Genomic DNA, 19,509 nt, shown 5'->3' with positions numbered 1-19,509 from the left:
ATGCACCCCAAAGAAAAGCACAGACCCCCCCCCAGTGAGGAACTGCTGAGGCTGAAGCTTTATATAAGGGGTGACGGGGGCCACTGATAATCCAACAACTGCACCCCCATCTGATAATTACTGCAGTCATGGGATGATACAATGGAATCTCTGGCCCCCCCTTCTCTTTCACTGTCCCCCCCCACTAGTGGTGCAGTGACAAGTACACACAACATAGATGACACCCCCTTATCTGCCTGAGACCCCCTTATTTCACTACCTGACACCCCCATATCTGCCTGACACCCCCATATGTGATATTATCCCCCGCCCGGCGCACAGACCCCCCAGCACAACACATTAGACAGAGATAGAGGGATTTAATAAAGTCCTTGCCCTTTAACCTCAGTCAATATTGTCTGAGACTCAACACAATCTGATTGTAACAACCTCCCCCCCCAGGGCAGAACTGTAGAAGGAGCAGAGCCGGGGCACCGAGGTTCATGTCTTATCCCCAAAAGTTTAAGGGGAGCCCTGTAACTTAGGGGGAGGGGGTGAGTCAGTAACAATGGTGCAGTAACCCATAGCAACCAATCAGCAGTCAGCTTTCACTAGTCTGGCGCAGGATGCTGATTGGCTGCTGATTGGCTCATGTCCCAGTTCAGCAGAGTGAGAATGTTGGTCTATTGAGTTCAGCCGGGCAGAATTCTATGGAGTTGTTGCTTTAACCCTCAGAATAAACTGGGTGTTGGGGAGGGAAGTCGCACACAAGTGTCCCCCAATATCACACACAACTGGCCCAGAGTCTGGGCTGCAGGGAGTTAATCCCCGGCCTCCCCCCCTCCCTATAGACATATCAGTGACCTTTATACTGAGAGAGGGAAGAGCTGCAGTTGCAACATAATTCCCAGTCATTCCCTCGGCTGCTCCTGGGACTCACACGATGGGCTTCATCTCCTACTTCTCCTCATTCCTGCCCGACATTCCCTGGCACTTCTGGGGTAGCGTCGACTCCCTGCTGCAAGGTGAGACTGTACCCCCAGCTCAGTCATTGCCCAGGCGAAAGGGTTAATGGCACAATCAGGAAGAGAAGTCGCATGCAGCAATGCAACCAGCCCTGCAGCAACTCCACTCCTTCCCCTAATGCAGGTGCTGCCAGAAGGGCCACACTAAATGTAACTATATGTGACTATATGGGACTATATGTAACTATATGTAATTGGCCTCCATTGTTTCCCATTGGGTGAGTCTGTGTGTCCTGCCCCATAGGAAGCAATGAGTTCTATTATAGGCTGCTGTATGTTGCTCATGTGCAGAGGCTTCTCATTAGAGATCTGTTCCAGGCTGCAGTTACTCCCCTGTCTGTCTGTCCTGCACACACTGGGACTCGGGGGGTTAAAGGGCAAGGGCCTCATTCACATTAGGGAGAATTCTACTCACCTGTGTTTATGATTCTTACTGGGGGTCATTCAAGCTCAATGCTGCCCCATCAGGATGTGCCGGAGAATATTCCTCAGCTCCATGGGGTCAGTGGGTCACTACTGCTGTCACTCAGGGGATGCTGGGAACTGTAGTCCAGTAAAAGAACTTGTTCCTCCCATTAAATCCAATGCCCACACATTTTATTAGCAGTTAACATAGAGGCAGCCTGCAGTGCATTCTGGGAAGCCAAGTCAGTTCAGGTGGCCAATCATCATGCAGAGTAAATATGTGGGTGGGGTTAAAGGGGAGAGAATAGTAAATGAAAAGCTGCTGCAGGGCAATACAGAATTCAGTACAGGCTGCAGCATTTATTGACATGACTAGATATATAGTGAATAAAGTACCCCCTCTTGTAAAATATAAGGATATTATAAGTTACCGAGGAGTTTCATGACCATATAAAAGTACGAGGCCGAAGGCTGAGTGTTTTTATACAGGTTATGGAACTCCGAGGTAACTTCTAATATCCTCATATTTTACAACTGGGGGTACTTTATTTATTATAATACACAAATTTTAGTGAGTCATGTGACTACTCACCGTTTATAACTGATGACATCACTACTCACCGTTTATAAGGATATAATTTACAGGATATTCATGGCTTTTGTGTATTATATAGTGAATAAAGTACCCCCTCTTGTAAAATATAAGGATATTATAAGTTACTGAGGAGTTTCATGACCATATAAAAGTACGAGGCTGAAGGCCGAGTGTTTTTATACAGGTCATGGAACTCCGAGGTAACTTATAATATCCTTATATTTTACAACTGGGGGTACTTTATTTATTATAATACACAAATTTCAATGAGTCATGTGATAGAAATGACATCAGAACTCACCGTTTATAACTGATGACATCAGAACTCACCGTTTATAAGGATATAATTTACAGGATATTCATGGCTTTTGTGTATATATATATATATATATATATATATATATATATATCTAGATATATAGGGGGAGCTCAGGGTGTTGTTGGACTTAAGCAGACCCCCCATGGGGATTTGCATCATCTCAGGCTCAGAATCACTGGGTCACAATCTCACTGTTTCCCTTAAATTCCAGGGCTGGTGGGGGCCTGTGCTGTGTCTGTTCTCTACAATCTCACGAGAGTCCATCTCTATATCATGTGCCTCAAGTAAGTGTCCTGCCCTCACCCACCCACTCTCCTCTCCCACCCACTCTCCTCTCCCACTCACCCACCCTCCTCTCCCACTCTCCTACCCACCCACCTCTCCCACTCTCCTACCCACCCACCCACTCTCCTCTCCCACTCTCCCACCCACTCTCCTCTCCCACTCACTCACCCACCCACTCTCCTCTCCCACTCACTCACCCACCCTCCTCTCCCACTCTCCTACCCACCCACCCACTCTCCTCTCCCACTCTCCCACCCACTCTCCTCTCCCACTCACCCACCCACTCTCCTCTCCCACTCACTCACCCATCCTCCTCTCCCACTCTCCTACCCACCCACCCACTCTCCTCTCCCACCCACTCTCCTCTCCCACTCACTCACTCACCCACCCACTCTCCTCTCCCACTCACTCACCCACCCTCCTCTCCCACTCTGCTACCCACCCACCCACTCTCCTCTCCCACTCTCCCACCCACTCTCCTCTCCCACTCTCCCACCCACTCTCCTCTCCCACTCACTCACCCACCCTCCTCTCCCACTCTCCTACCCACCCACCCACTCTCCTCTCCCACTCTCCCACCCACTCTCCTCTCCCACTCACTCACTCACCCACCCACTCTCCTCTCCCACTCACTCACCCATCCTCCTCTCCCACTCTCCTACCCACCCACCCACTCTCCTCTCCCACTCTCCCACCCACTCTGCTCTCCCACTCACCCACCCACTCTCCTCTCCCACTCACTCACCCACCCTCCTCTCCCACTCTCCTACCCACCCACTCTCCTCTCCCACTCTCCTCTCCCACTCTCCTCTCCCACTCTCCTCTCCCACTCTCCTACCCACCCACCCACCCACTCTCCTCTCCCACTCTCCTCTCCCACTCTCCTACCCACCCACCCACCCACTCTCCTCTCCCACTCTCCCACCCACTCTCCTCTCCCACTCACCCACCCTCCTCTCCCACTCTCCTACCCACCCACTCTCCTTTCCCACTCTCCCACCCACCCACTCTCCTCTCCCACTCTCCCACCCACTCTCCTCTCCCACTCTCCCACCCACCTCTCCCACTCTCCCACCCACCCTCCTCTCCCACTCGACCACCCACCCGCCCACCCTCCTCTCCCACCCACCCTCCTCTCCCACCCACCCACCCTCCTCTCCCACCCGCCCACTCTCCTCTCCCACCCACCCACTCTCCTCTCCCACCCACCCACTCTACTCTCCCACCCACCCACTCACTCTCCTACCCACCCACTCTACTCTCCCACCCACCCACTCTACTCTCCTACCCACCCACTCTCCACTCCCACCCACTCTTCTCAACCCACCCACCTCTCACACCCACTTACTCTCCCACAGACCCACTGTCCAACACACACTCATTTCACAATTTAAAGGGAAACTTAACATAAAAACTGACTTTGTTCTATGGTGCTGAGTATCAGTCTGGCTTCTTCTACATTGTTTCAGGAGTCAGAACCAGCGAATACATCTTCTCTCATGGTGTCTACAGCAGTGATGTTGGGATTGGGACAAAGACCTGATAGGTTGGATCTCTGATGTAATCAGTTCCCTGACCCTCGTGTCTGATGTCACTGCTGCAGTAGCCATGGGAGAAGAGCGGTCCCTCCGATGTAGGTAACAGGGGTCTGGGGGGGCCACACTATTAGTTATAACGTGAGATCAGCACCAGTAAGTTACATAAAGTTACATTGTGTTAGTTCCCCTTGAAACCCCACACTCACTATAGGGGCAGTTGGCAGTTGGGTGGCGCTGACAGTAGTGATTCCGTCTCTCCCATTGTCAGTGACCCGGACAAACAGAAGGAGGCGGCTCAGCTCCGGGCCCAGTCTCTGCTCATGGATTTCCTTCACGTCTCCCTCCTCACCCTCATTTACTCTCTGCTGGGGCCACGCGTGGGGGCCCTGGTGGTCCTGGAGTTCAGTCTCCGAGCGGTGTCTATGGTTCTGTCTGTCAGTAAGGTAAGAAACTGCCATGTCTATTGAACTCACATAGTAATTCTCTATGTCCGAAGCCTGAACTAAAATCTATCAACAAAGATACTTATTACCTTCATATTGGCTGTGTGTAAGAAATCATTTAGCTATTGGCTGAATAAAGAATCTCCTTCTATAACAGATATCACTTCATACCTTAAAGGATAAGTAAACCTTAAAGTATAAGTGAATGTAAAATTGATGAGGGGGCTATTCTAAGCACTTTTATAATATATATTTATTTTTTAGTTCTAAGCACTTCTACAATGTACATTCATTATTTATTTTTAATGCCAAGATATTAAAGGGATACTGTCATGGGAAAACATGTTTTTTTCAAATGAATCAGTTAATAGTGCTGCTCCAGCAGAATTCTGCACTGAAATCCATTTCTCAAAAGAGCAAACAGATTTTTTTATATTCAATTTTGAAATCTGACATGGGGCTAGACATTTTGTCAATTTCCCAGCTGCCCCTGATCATGTGACTTGTGCCTGCACTTTAGGAGAGAAACGCTTTCTGGCAGGCTGCTGTTTTTCCTTCTCAATGTAACTGAATGTGTCTCAGTGGGACCTGGATTTTACTATTGAGTGTTGTTCTTAGATCTACCAGGCAGCTGTTATCTTGTGTTAGGGAGCTGCTATCTGGTTACCTTCCCATTGTTCTGTTGTTTGGCTGCTGGGGGGGAAAGGGAGGGGGTGATATCAGTCCAACTTGCAGTACAGCAGTAAAGAGTGACTGAAGTTTATCAGAGCACAAGTCACATGACTTGGGGCAGCTGGGAAATTGACAATATGTCTAGCCCCATGTCAGATTTCAAAATTGAATATAAAAAAATCTGTTTGCTTTTTTGAGAAACGGATTTCAGTGCAGAATTCTGCTGGAGCAGCACTATTAACTGATTCATTTTGAAAAAACATTTGTTTCCTGTGACAGTATCCCTTTAAGGGATACATGTACTGTTAATATGAATGAATTTTGTTATAACAGCGCCACCTGCTGGTCAGTTTCCCACCAGTCTGACCAGCAAGTAGTCAAGGAAATTGTCAGGAGAAAGAAAGAGGCTGATGTTCTTCTGCTTAGGAATAAAATTAGAAACCTTTCTCACATCTTTCCTAAGCAGAAGAACAGCAGTCTCATGTGTTACCTGTGACATGTTTGTGAAACTGCAGGATTGTATCAGTCGTGTTATTTGCTTTTTGCTTGTGAGAAATCCAATAAAATATTTGAACATGAAACAGCCAATGGGGGGGAGGCTACACGCCTTCTGCCAGAGCTTCTCTTCCATACACATGTTGTTTTAAGGTTAAGTTCCCCTTTAATGCAGGAAGTCCATGTGTTTCCCCGCAGGGTGCCGGGAGTTCTCAGCTCTTCTTGCTGTGCCAGTTCTCGCTGGGCTGTGGGGTGAGCTGCAGTCTGGATTATTTACATGAGGGGGCCCCTCACCGCACGTGGAACCTGCTATTGGCCGTCGGGCTCTCGTGGCTGATCCTGTGGCAGAGCAGGAGAATGTGCCGCCATGTTGGCATCATGTACCAGTTACACAGCCGTGAGCGATACTGTGGGGTGTGTCTGTCCCTATTGGCCTCCTGGCACGACATCCCCCCGTTCCTGAGGCGGGCACTCAAGGTGGCATTCCTGGTGTCTGACTTGGCCGCTGTGGCTGTAATAAACAGAGATTTCCTGAGCACGTCGGAGGCCATGCGCTTCTGGACCCCCCTCACCATCTGCTACACCTTATTGGTCATCTACATGCAAGGTGGGTCCTGCGGGCAGCGCCTCCAACTAACACCAGTAACATCCCAGAAGTATCCATCATAGTTAACAATTCCACTATCACCCCCTCTCCCCAGGCCCGGTGCCTTGGGGTTATCCTAGATTCTGCCCTGTCATTCACTCCTCATATCCAGTCACTTATTAAATCTTGTCACTTCCACCTAAGGAACATCTCCAAAATACCATCATTTATCACCCAAGATGCTGCCAAAATTCTTATTCACTCTCTCATCATATCACGTCTAGACTACTGTAACTCTCTTTTAATTGGCCTCCCCCTCCAGAGACTGTCAGCTCTCCAGTCCATAATGAACACTGCTGCGAGGCTCATACACCTCAGCAACCGCTCCTCCTCTGCCTCACCATTCTGTCAATCCCTGCACTGGCTTCCACTACCTTTCAGAATCAAATTAATGACCCTGACTTTCAAAGCACTTCATAACTCTGCTCCACCCTACATCTCTGAACTCATCTCTATATACTCACCCACTCGCTTACTACTCTCCTCTACTGACCTGCTACTCAACTCTTCTCTCATTACCTCCTCACGTGCTCACATTCAAGACTTTGCAAGGGCTGCACCCCTCCTCTGGAACTCTCTCCCACGGTCTGTCCCACTTTCTCCCAACCTTTCTGCTTTCAAGAAATCTCTGAAAACGCACTTCTTTCGAGAAGCCTCCCCTCACTCTGCTTAACTACCAAACGCAACACCACATACAGTACCACATTTCTCACCCACTTAATTCCATCTTGCCCACTCCCACACCTTGTGTATTACTCCCTTCCCTTTAGAGTGTAAGCTCTTTTGCATAGGGCCTTCCTCACCTTTTGTACCAGTATTGATTGTGATGTATGTTACTCCATATGTTCTATGTATAGAATTCATGTCATTTAGTTGTATAATCACATTTACTTTACAGTGCTACGCAATATGTTGGCGCTATATAAATACATGTTAAAGGGATACTGTCATGGGAAAAAATGTTTTTTTCAAAACACATCAGTTAATAGTGCTGCTCCAGCAGAATTCTGCACTGAAATCCATTTCTCAAAAGAGCAAACAGATTTTTTTATATTCAATTTTGAAATCTGACATAGGGCTAGACATTTTGTCAATTTCCCAGCTGCCCCTGGTCATGTGACTTGTGCCTGTGCTTTAGGAGAGAAATGCTTTCTGGCAGGCTGTTGTTTCTCCTACTCAATGTAACTGAATGGGTCTCAGTGGGACCTGGATTTTACTATTGAGTGTTGTTCTTAGATCTACCAGGCAGCTGTTATCTTGTGTTAGGGAGCTGCTATCTGGTTACCTTCCCATTGTTCTGTTGTTTGGCTGCTGGGGGAAAAAGGGAGGGGGTGATATCACTCCAACTTGCAGTACAGCAGTAAAGAGTGATTGAAGTTTATCAGAGCACAACTCACATGACCAGGGACAGCTGGGAAATTAACAATATGTCTAGCCCCATGTCAGATTTCAAAATTGAATATAAAAATATATGTTTGCTCTTTTGAGAAATGGATTTCAGTGCAGAATTCTGCTGGAGCAGCACTATTAACTGATTATTTTTGGAAAAACATTTTTTCCCATGACAGTATCCCTTTAATAATAATAAAGTGCTACAGTGACACTGCTGGTGACAAGTGGTACTGCACCTGTCTATTTACCTAATACAAGTAGTTCAAAAATCAACAACTGGACTTGCTGAGTAATTATTGAAGACGTTTCACTCATCCGAGCAGCAGTGAAAAGTCTCCAATAATTATTCAGCAAGTCCAGTTGTTGATTTTTGAATTACTTATATTAGATATACTATGACCAGGATGAATGAAAATCTTCATTGTCTATTTACCTGATCTATAAGTGCTACAGTGACACTGCTGGTGACAAGTGGAACTGCAACTGTCTATTTACTTGTTCTATGACTATGAAGATTTTCATTCATCCAGGTCGAGGTATATCTAATATAAGTAATTCTAAATCTCAGCAAGTCCAGTTCTTTTGGGGTTACTTATACTAGATATTAACCTGTTCTGTTCCTTGGTAGTGGGGTCACCCCTGTGTCAGACCTGGGGACTCTCCTTATCACTAGGGCCTCTCTCTATGTTCCCCTGTGTAACCCAATGTGTGGGAGTCAATGTGAACCCCCATCTCTTTGTCCTTCCCTTGCAGAGGAGCAGCAGCAGAACCCCAGTGACCAGATGATGTATCAGACAGTGTTTGTGCGTATGGGGGGGCTGCTCATTCTCATGATGACCGTGGGCAGATGGGCCGACATTCTCCATATCTTCATTTCCCTGACGGGGGAGATCTGGTGTCTGATCCATGCCGGGGTCATGCTCAGGATCTGCCGAGAACAGGTGAGGAGTCTCTTCTGCCCCTGAGCTATTAACCCTAAGTATCACCTCTCCCACTGCCACCCAGATACTGACACTAGGTAACAGGTAAGTACTGGATTTACTTACCTGGCAGGAGCTTTCTGTGTGACCATGGGAAAGAGAACAGCCCAGGAGCAGGAAGTACAGAGAATCAGAGCTCTGTACCTGGGTAAGTACTGGGGGAGATTGGATTCACTTACCCAGGGGGAGGTTCCTGTCTGACCATGGGAAAGAGAACAGCCCAGGAGCAGGAAGTACAGAGAATCAGAGCTCTGTACCTGGGTAAGTACTGGGGGAGATTGGATTCACTTACCCAGGGGGAGGTTCCTGTCTGACCATGGGAAAGAGAACAGCCCAGGAGCAGGAAGTACAGAGAATCAGAGCTCTGTACCTGGGTAAGAACTGGGGGAGATTGGATTCACTTACCCAGGGGGAGGTTCCTGTCTGACCATGGGAAAGAGAACAGCCCAGGAGCAGGAAGTACAGAGAATCAGAGCTCTGTACCTGGGTAAGTACTGGGGGAGATTGGCTTCACTTACCCAGGGGGAGGTTCCTGTCTGTGGGGGGGAGGGGGGAGTTAGAGACAAGATTCACAAGATTCTATATACAATAGAGGAGTCTGGGTTCACAGGCTCACTTAATAACTGCACGAATGGTTCAGCTCAATCTAGTCAGTGGCTGACTCAGGATATGATTCAAAAAGCTTTAATACAAATGAATGTAAACAAGGCTCCAGGGCCTGATGGCATACACCCCCGGGTTCTAAGAGAGCTTAGTTCAGTTTTAGACCAGCCCCTATTTCTGATTTTCTCAGATTCACTTTCATCTGGTATGGTGCCTATGGATTGGAGAAAAGCTGATGTTATTCCAATAAATAAAAAGGGATTATGATCTCAGCCTGGCAATTATAGGCCAGTAAGTCTGACATCTGTGGTGGGCAAATTATTTGAAGGCTTGTTAAGGGATCACATTCAAAATTTTGTCCTAATGAATGGCATTATGAGCAGCAATCAGCATGGCTTTATGAAGGATAGGTCATGTCAGACTAATTTGATTGCTTTTTATGATGAGGTAAGTAAGATTCTGGACAGTGGGGGGGCAGTAGATCTATTTGGATTTTGCCAAAGCGTTTGATACTGTGCCCCACAAACGACTGCTTTCTAAACTAAGGTCTGTTGGGCTTAATGAAGTCGTTTGCACATGGATAGGAAACTGGCTACAGGATCGGGTACAGAGGGTAGTTGTTAATGGGACATTCTCTACTTGGAGTAAGGTTCTTAGTGGGGTCCCTCAGGGCTCAGTATTGGGGCCACTTTTATTTAACTTGTTCATTAATGACTTAGGGGAGGGGATTGTAAGTAATGTATCAGTGTTTGCAGATGAGACAAAACTATCAGCCCAATTAATTCCATCCAGGATGTGGCACTTGCAACAGGATCTTGACTAACTGGCAATCTGGGCAGCTAAGTGGCAAATGAGATTCAATGTTGATAAATGTAAAGTCCTGCACCTGGGATGTAACAATATCCACTTATACCCTTAATGGGACTGCACTAGGCAAATCCATAATGGAGACGGAGCTTGGAGTCCTTGTAGATAATAAACTTGTCTGTAGCAAGTAATGCCAGTCAGCAGCATCAAGGGCAAATAAGGTCTTGACTTGTATTAAATGGGGCAGAGAGTCACGGGAGGAGGGGGTCCCACTGTATAGAGCACTGGTAAGGCCCCATCTAGAATATGCCCTACAGTTTTGGTCTCCATCACTCAAACAGGACATTATTGTATTAGAGAGGGGACAGAGAAGGGCAACTAAGCTGGTAAAGGGGAAATCTTAGCTATGAGGAAAGACTGGCCAAATTGGGGATGTTCACGCTGGAGAAGAGGCGCTTAAGGGGTGATATGATAACTATGTATAAATATATAAGGGGATCATATAATAATCTCTCTAATGATTTATTTACCAGTAGGTCTTTCCAGCTGACACAAGGTCACCCATTCCGATTAGAAGAAAAGAGGTTCTGCCTAAATATTGGGAAGGGGTTTGTTACACTGAGAGCTGTGAAGATGTGGAATTGTCTCCCTGAATCAGTTGTACAGGCTGATACATTAGATAGGTACAAGGAAGGGTCGGATGCTTTATTCACCAGTAGCTCCTCCCAGCAGACAGGAGGGAGCCAATGAGATTAGAGGAGGGAAAGGGGTGTTACAGGGAGAGCTGGGAAGTGAATCAGTGGTACAGGCTGATACATTAGATAGGTACAAGGAAGGGTCGGATGCTTTATTCACCAGTAGCTCCTCCCAGCAGACAGGAGGGAGCCAATGAGATAAGAGGAGGGAAAGGGTGTTACAGGGAGAGCTGGGAAGTGAATCAGTGGTACAGGGCTGATACATTAGATAGGTACAAGGAAGGGTCGGATGCTTTATTCACCAGTAGCTCCTCCCAGCAGACAGGAGTGAGCCAATGAGATAAGAGGAGGGAAAGGGGTGTTACAGGGAGAGCTGGGAAGTGAATCAGTGGTACAGGCTGATACATTAGATAGGTACAAGGAAGGGTCGGATGCTTTATTCACCAGTAGCTCCTCCCAGCAGACAGGAGTGAGCCAATGAGATAAGAGGAGGGAAAGGGGTGTTACAGGGAGAGCTGGGAAGTGAATCAGTGGTACAGGCTGATACATTAGATAGGTACAAGGAAGGGTCGGATGCTTTATTCACCAGTAGCTCCTCCCAGCAGACAGGAGGGAGCCAATGAGATAAGAGGAGGGAAAGGGGTGTTACAGGGAGAGCTGGGAAGTGAATCAGTGGTACAGGCTGATACATTAGATAGGTACAAGGAAGGGTCGGATGCTTTATTCACCAGTAGCTCCTCCCAGCAGACAGGAGGGAGCCAATGAGATTAGAGGAGGGAAAGGGGTGTTACAGGGAGAGCTGGGAAGTGAATCAGGGGTACAGGCTGATACATTAGATAGGTACAAGGAAGGGTCGGATGCTTTATTCACCAGTAGCTCCTCCCAGCAGACAGGAGGGAGCCAATGAGATTAGAGGAGGGAAAGGTGTGTTACAGGGAGAGCTGGGAAGTGAATCAGTGGTACAGGCTGATACATTAGATAGGTACAAGGAAGGGTCGGATGCTTTATTCACCAGTAGCTCCTCCCAGCAGACAGGAGGGAGCCAATGAGATAAGAGGAGGGAAAGGGGTGTTACAGGGAGAGCTGGGAAGTGAATCAGTGGTACAGGCTGATACATTAGATAGGGTACAAGGAAGGGTCGGATGCTTTATTCACCAGTAGCTCCTCCCAGCAGACAGGAGGGAGCCAATGAGATTAGAGGAGGGAAAGGGGTGTTACAGGGAGAGCTGGGAAGTGAATCAGGGGTACAGGCTGATACATTAGATAGGTACAAGGAAGGGTCGGATGCTTTATTCACCAGTAGCTCCTCCCAGCAGACAGGAGGGAGCCAATGAGATTAGAGGAGGGAAAGGGGTGTTACAGGGAGAGCTGGGAAGTGAATCAGGGGTACAGGCTGATACATTAGATAGGTATAAGGAAGGGTCGGATGCTTTATTCACCAGTAGCTCCTCCCAGCAGACAGGAGGGAGCCAATGAGATTAGAGGAGGGAAAGGGGTGTTACAGGGAGAGCTGGGAAGTGAATCAGTGGTACAGGCTGATACATTAGATAGGTACAAGGAAGGGTCGGATGCTTTATTCACCAGTAGCTCCTCTCAGCAGACAGGAGGGAGCCAATGAGATTAGAGGAGGGAAAGGGGTGTTACAGGGAGAGCTGGGAAGTGAATCAGGGGTACAGGCTGATACATTAGATAGGTACAAGGAAGGGTCGGATGCTTTATTCACCAGTAGCTCCTCCCAGCAGACAGGAGGGAGCCAATGAGATTAGAGGAGGGAAAGGGGTGTTACAGGGAGAGCTGGGAAGTGAATCAGTGGTACAGGCTGATACATTAGATAGGTACAAGGAAGGGTCGGATGCTTTATTCACCAGTAGCTCCTCCCAGCAGACAGGAGGGAGCCAATGAGATTAGAGGAGGGAAAGGGGTGTTACAGGGAGAGCTGGGAAGTGAATCAGTGGTACAGGCTGATACATTAGATAGGTATAAGGAAGGGTCGGATGCTTTATTCACCAGTAGCTCCTCCCAGCAGACAGGAGGGAGCCAATGAGATTAGAGGAGGGAAAGGGGTGTTACAGGGAGAGCTGGGAAGTGAATCAGTGGTACAGGCTGATACATTAGATAGGTACAAGGAAGGGTCGGATGCTTTATTCACCAGTAGCTCCTCCCAGCGGACAGGAGGGAGCCAATGAGATTAGAGGAGGGAAAGGGGTGTTACAGGGAGAGCTGGGAAGTGAATCAGTGGTACAGGCTGATACATTAGATAGGTACAAGGAAGGGTCGGATGCTTTATTCACCAGTAGCTCCTCCCAGCAGACAGGAGGGAGCCAATGAGATTAGAGGAGGGAAAGGGGTGTTACAGGGAGAGCTGGGAAGTGAATCAGTGGTACAGGCTGATACATTAGATAGGTATAAGAAGGGGTTGGATGGTGTTTAGCAAGTGAGGGAATACAGGGATATGGGAGAGAGCTCATAGGGGTCCAGGGACTGGTCCCATTACATTTTGGAGTCAGGAAGGAATTTTTCCCCCCCTCTGAGGCAAATTGGAGAGGCTTCAGATGGTTTTTTTTGCCTTCCTCTGGATCAACTGGCAGATAGGTAGTTTAAAAAAAAAAAAAGGTTGAACTTGATGGACATGTGTCTTTTTTCTACCTTACTTACTATGTTACTATGTAGAACTAAATTCTCTTTTGTTTCTATACCAGGATATTGCTGATAGGATCTCCAGCCCCAGAAAGGCCCCCATCTCTAGAGGCTCCAAATACACAAGAGACGGCAGAACCCTCCAGCGAGAGACCAGCCTGGAAGAATGAGCCCAAAGCAGCCCCAGAATCTGTTTGACCATTGGAGTTTGTTACAAACTTTATAATATTGAGTTTTGCCCCCAGATGAGAAATAAGGATTTGGAGTTTGGGAACTTGTATTGTGTCCCAGTTGGGGTGGTTCTCCTCCCCATGGATCAGTGGTGTCTTCCACGATGTGGATCAACTGCAGCACAAAGTGTATTTGGGTTTCTCGGGGTTCTGTTTATCGCACCAAATGGACCCAATGGGCTGGACCAGCGCTGAAGTTCTACAAGAATGACGGATGTTATTCCTCAGTTCTAGAATATTCTGCTTTCATTTGGAATAAGAAATGACTCGTTTTAGTCAACAAGTTCTGAGATTCTTAAGGATTTCACCCAAAATATTTGACACGAGTGTCTGAAAACTCCCAAAGATAAAGGGGTTCCACTGGGTGCAACGGGGTGAGGGGTCAGGGAGTCACTCGGGGTAGAAATAATTTGATCAATTCAGTTTTATAGCAAATGAGTTTGTCTCCGTTTTGTACATTTTCACTGATAATATTTGTGATAAAATCCCACGTTCCTTTAATTGAGCACAAAATCCCCCCGATTCCTGGGAGTCTGTGCGACGCCCAACTGAAACAATGTGATTGGTTAATTAAAACATGAAATGCGGTGTCACAGCCAATGAGAATAAAGGGAAAGTGATTGTCTTTATGGAGATTCCCAATTCTTCCAGGAGAGGATCAGAATGTACCAATAACTGGGCATCATCTCTGAGCTCCTCCATATGCTGAATGCTGCCAATCCCACATGTCTTTATACTGATTTATATTCCTAGAAAGAAAGAAATGATGATCATTATCAAGGAATGTGCATGAGCGCAGTTTCATACGTTACCACTAGATGGCAGTGTTCCTTTACTTTAGGTCTAGGGATCATTGTGCGGAATTGTAGAACTTAACAAATAAACCACAAGGGCAATTTATACATAACCAAGATTTTGGGGCGTTAAAACCCTAAATGTTGACTTGAATCCCTTGGTTTACTAAAAAGTCACCCTGCTTTAGTTCCAGAGGTACCCAGGGCACAAATACGCTCACACCCCAAATCTCCCCCTAACTGACCTTCAGGCTGGGCCCCCTTAGCTCATAACAAGGTTACAGATATATAGAAACATTGGGGTAACAGTCACCCTGCTATAGTTCCAGGGGTACCCAGGGCACAAATAAGCACTCACCCCAAATCTCCCCCTAACTGACCTTCAGGCTGGCCCCCTTAGCTCATAACAAGGTTACAGATATATAGAAACATTGGGGTGTCACCCTGCTATAGTTCCAGGGGTACCCAGGGTACAAATAAGCACTCACCCCAAATCTCCCCCTAACTGACCTTCAGGCTGGCCCCCTTAGCTCATAACAAGGTTACAGATATATAGAAACATTGGGGTAACAGTCACCCTGCTATAGTTCCAGGGGTCCCCAGGGTACAAATCCATAAACACAAATCCAGCAGAGTAAAGGGTTAACTGTAAGACCAGAGTCTTTCCAAGAAAAAGGAAAGTGACTCCCAGGACAGAGGGGAAGGAGTTAATGGAAAACACATTTCCAGCACTGGGGGGCCCTTGAGTCCGTTTAATGATACATCTCCCCCCCCCCCCCCCCGTGCATATGGTTCTCATCTCACAGTCAATAAAATGAAGGTGATTAAAGCAGAGACTGAAATCAGAGAAGATTTTGCAGAGTTTGTGGGTTTGGCCCAATATATATAAATATAACATGATGTGGGGCCCCCCTTGTTGTGCCCTAAAACTATCCCTGCACAGGGGGGACCAGGCAAAGAAAGTGTTAAATTCACAAGAGGTTAAACTGGATCTGTCCCAGGGGGGGATCCACTGATGACATCACACGGGGTACCCAGCTGCTCAGATATGTGATCATAAAGTTGCTTAGCAACAGCTCCATTCATATGTTATAAAAGTTCATTTAAGGCTTTAACTTGCCCTTTGAAGGGAAACTGAGCTGAACTGCGTTTCCAATGCACCAGATATACATTATATCTTATACATAGTTATATATACAGTACATGTAATTACTACTGAAAGCAACGTCTGTCTACATTCTGTGCACTGCTGGGTCTGACTCATGAAACAATATAGCACAGGTCCGTTCTATATAGTTATATAGAAATGTAATTACTATTGAAAGTAGTGATGTGCAAATTTCTCCTGTTTCTCCAAAAAAATCTGAGAATTTCCTGCGAAATTCGCAAAATGGCGAAGAATTCGTGAAATTAAAAAATTGACACCTGTGTCAATTTTGGACGCACCTCCGAAAGATACTTTTGGCGCTGGCGTTAAAGTCAAAGGTGTCCGAATAGTTGATTCACGGCGTATTTCATGTGATTGACTTTTCGGACGCTGCCGATTTTTCTCTGGCGTTTCACTAATTTATTCACAGGCGGCGAACCGCAGAAATTCGCTGCAAATTTATTCGCCCATCCCTAATTGAAAGCAATGTCTGTCTACATTCTGTGCACTGCTGGTTCTGACTCATGAAATAATATAGCACAGGTCAGTTAATCAGCTGGGATCGGTTACATTGTATCAGGAATCAGTAGAAGAGAAATACAGAATAAAATAATCTGATTCTTTTTCCATCTGGGAGTCAAAGAGTTAATTTTAAGGGGAAACGTTTATTTCAACGTTTTTCCTTTTGTAACATTTCTAATTATTCTCATGTAACAGCGACTGTAATGGGTTTAATGGGGGGACCCTCTGAAACAGGAAATGCCCCATCACCGTTCCTCCTCCCCCCCATCTCCCTGGGCCGTTGTTATGGTGACATCATGGTGACATCATGGCTCAGACATGCGCGGGGGGGGGACAGATGTGCATAAAATGCGCAGGAGAGACTGCAGCCCCCCCCCCTCACTGACACAACTCCCTCCTGTATAACATGAGACGTTACATGTAACTCCCTCCCAATGACAGTCAGTGTGTTCCATGTAGTGTGTATGGCAGCTCCCACCCCAACACCCCTCCCTCACTCTAACTGTTAGCACTGTGATTTTGTTTAACTACAAAACCCACACCAGCCGAGAGTTGCTACAGAAAGTCACCCTAGCAACAAAGAAGGATTTTACCCTCTAGATTGTGACAGGCAGATTAGAAATGCAAATTTGTCAACATTAAAACAGCCCAACTGCAAAGTCACACTAGTATGACTGTCTCTTCTTCCTTTACACAGGGGACTGTATTTCCTGGTACTCATGTTACTGTCTCTACTTCCTTTGTACGGGAGAGTGGATTTCCTGGTACTCGTGTCACTGTCTCACATCTCACCTACAGAGTGTTAGAGATAATAAAACTTAGCAATCTCCCCCAGTACTTACCCAGGTACAGAGCTCTGATTCTCTGTACTTCCTGCTCCTGGGCTGTTCTCTTTCCCATGGTCAGAAAGGAACCTCCCCCTGGGTAAGTGAATCCAATATCCCCCAGTACTTACCCAGGTACAGAGCTCTGATTCTCTGTACTTCCTGCTCCTGGGCTGTTCTCTTTCTCATGGTCAGACAGGAACCTCCCCCTGGGTAAGTGAATCCAATCTCCCCCAGTACTTACCCAGGTACAGAGCTCTGATTCTCTGTACTTCCTGCTCCTTGGCTGCTCTCTTTCCCATGGTCAGACAGGAACCTCCCCCTGGGTAAGTGAATCCAATCTCCCCCAGTACTTACCCAGGTACAGAGCTCTGATTCTCTGTACTTCCTGCTCCTTGGCTGCTCTCTTTCCCATGGTCAGACAGGAACCTCCCCCTGGGTAAGTGAATCCAATCTCCCCCAGTACTTACCCAGGTACAGAGCTCTGATTCTCTGTACTTCCTGCTCCTGGGCTGTTCTCTTTCCCATGGTCAGTCAGGAACCTCCCCCTGGGTAAGTGAATCCAATCTCCCCCAGTACTTACCCAGGTACAGAGCTCTGATTCTCTGTACTTCCTGCTCCTGGTCTGTTCTCTTTCCCATGGTCAGACAGGAACCTCCCCCTGGGTAAGTGAATCCAATCTCCCCCAGTACTTACCCAGGTACAGAGCTCTGATTCTCTGTACTTCCTGCTCCTGGGCTGTTCTCTTTCCCATGGTCAGACAGGAACCTCCCCCTGGGTAAGTGAATCCAATCTCCCCCAGTACTTACCCAGGTACAGAGCTCTGATTCTCTGTACTTCCTGCTCCTGGGCTGTTCTCTTTCCCATGGTCAGAAAGGAACCTCCCCCTGGGTAAGTGAATCCAATATCCCCCAGTACTTACCCAGGTACAGAGCTCTGATTCTCTGTACTTCCTGCTCCTGGGCTGTTCTCTTTCTCATGGTCAGACAGGAACCTCCCCCTGGGTAAGTGAATCCAATCTCCCCCAGTACTTACCCAGGTACAGAGCTCTGATTCTCTGTACTTCCTGCTCCTTGGCTGCTCTCTTTCCCATGGTCAGACAGGAACCTCCCCCTGGGTAAGTGAATCCAATCTCCCCCAGTACTTACCCAGGTACAGAGCTCTGATTCTCTGTACTTCCTGCTCCTTGGCTGCTCTCTTTCCCATGGTCAGACAGGAACCTCCCCCTGGGTAAGTGAATCCAATCTCCCCCAGTACTTACCCAGGTACAGAGCTCTGATTCTCTGTACTTCCTGCTCCTGGGCTGTTCTCTTTCCCATGGTCAGTCAGGAACCTCCCCCTGGGTAAGTGAATCCAATCTCCCCCAGTACTTACCCAGGTACAGAGCTCTGATTCTCTGTACTTCCTGCTCCTGGTCTGTTCTCTTTCCCATGGTCAGACAGGAACCTCCCCCTGGGTAAGTGAATCCAATCTCCCCAGTACTTACCCAGGTACAGAGCTCTGATTCTCTGTACTTCCTGCTCCTGGGCTGTTCTCTTTCCCATGGTCAGACAGGAACCTCCCCTGGGTAAGTGAATCCAATCTCCCCCAGTACTTACCCAGGTACAGAGCTCTGATTCTCTGTACTTCCTGCTCCTGGGCTGTTCTCTTTCCCATGGTCAGACAGGAACCTCCCCCTGGGTAAGTGAATCCCCCCCCCCCAGTACTTACCCAGGTACAGAGCTCTGATTCTCTGTACTTCCTGCTCCTGGGCTGTTCTCTTTCCCATGGTCAGAAAGGAACCTCCCCCTGGGTAAGTGAATCCAATATCCCCCAGTACTTACCCAGGTACAGAGCTCTGATTCTCTGTACTTCCTGCTCCTGGGCTGTTCTCTTTCCCATGGTCAGTCAGGAACCTCCCCCTGGGTAAGTGAATCCAATCTCCCCCAGTACTTACCCAGGTACAGAGCTCTGATTCTCTGTACTTCCTGCTCCTGGGCTGTTCTCTTTCCCATGGTCAGACAGGAACCTCCCCCTGGGTAAGTGAATCCAATCTCCCCCAGTACTTACCCACGTACAGAGCTCTGATTCTCTGTACTTCCTGCTCCTGGGCTGTTCTCTTTCCCATGGTCAGACAGGAACCTCCCCCTGGGTAAGTGAATCCAATCTCCCCCAGTACTTACCCACGTACAGAGCTCTGATTCTCTGTACTTCCTGCTCCTGGGCTGTTCTCTTTCCCATGGTCAGACAGGAACCTCCCCCTGGGATGTTCTCTTTCCCATGATGGGGCAGGGGGTGGGGCTTGGTGACAAGTTTATGGCTTTGTTCTTGTTACACTATTATGAAGCAAGATCGCCTTCTAGTGGTGAAAGTGCTAATAACAGGCTTTACCTATAAATACATTATGGCAGTCACATATAATAATAATAATAATAATGTATAATGAGGGGATATTTGCATGTAATTTGCATATTTAATTGAATTGTTTGGGACATTT

The 19,509-nt window shown here is 47.4% G+C and overlaps 1 protein-coding gene across 1 annotated transcript; it reads left to right on the top strand.

Moving 5' to 3' along the window:
• The first annotated feature begins 921 nt into the window (after positions 1–921).
• tmem82.L (transmembrane protein 82 L homeolog) lies at positions 922–14,375 on the top strand. The gene is given in 6 exon segments (NM_001094923.1): positions 922–1,004; positions 2,535–2,607; positions 4,415–4,589; positions 5,955–6,363; positions 8,548–8,735; positions 13,579–14,375. Coding segments are annotated over 6 exon segments (1,035 nt in total). The 5' UTR covers position 922; the 3' UTR covers positions 13,687–14,375.
• Positions 14,376–19,509: the final 5,134 nt, after the last annotated feature.

This window comes from Xenopus laevis, chromosome 7L (assembly GCF_017654675.1).
Source record: "Xenopus laevis strain J_2021 chromosome 7L, Xenopus_laevis_v10.1, whole genome shotgun sequence".
NCBI classification, from domain to species: domain Eukaryota; kingdom Metazoa; phylum Chordata; class Amphibia; order Anura; family Pipidae; genus Xenopus; species Xenopus laevis.
Note: the sequence above shows the minus strand (reverse complement) of the source record. Positions and strands in the feature narration are given on the sequence as shown.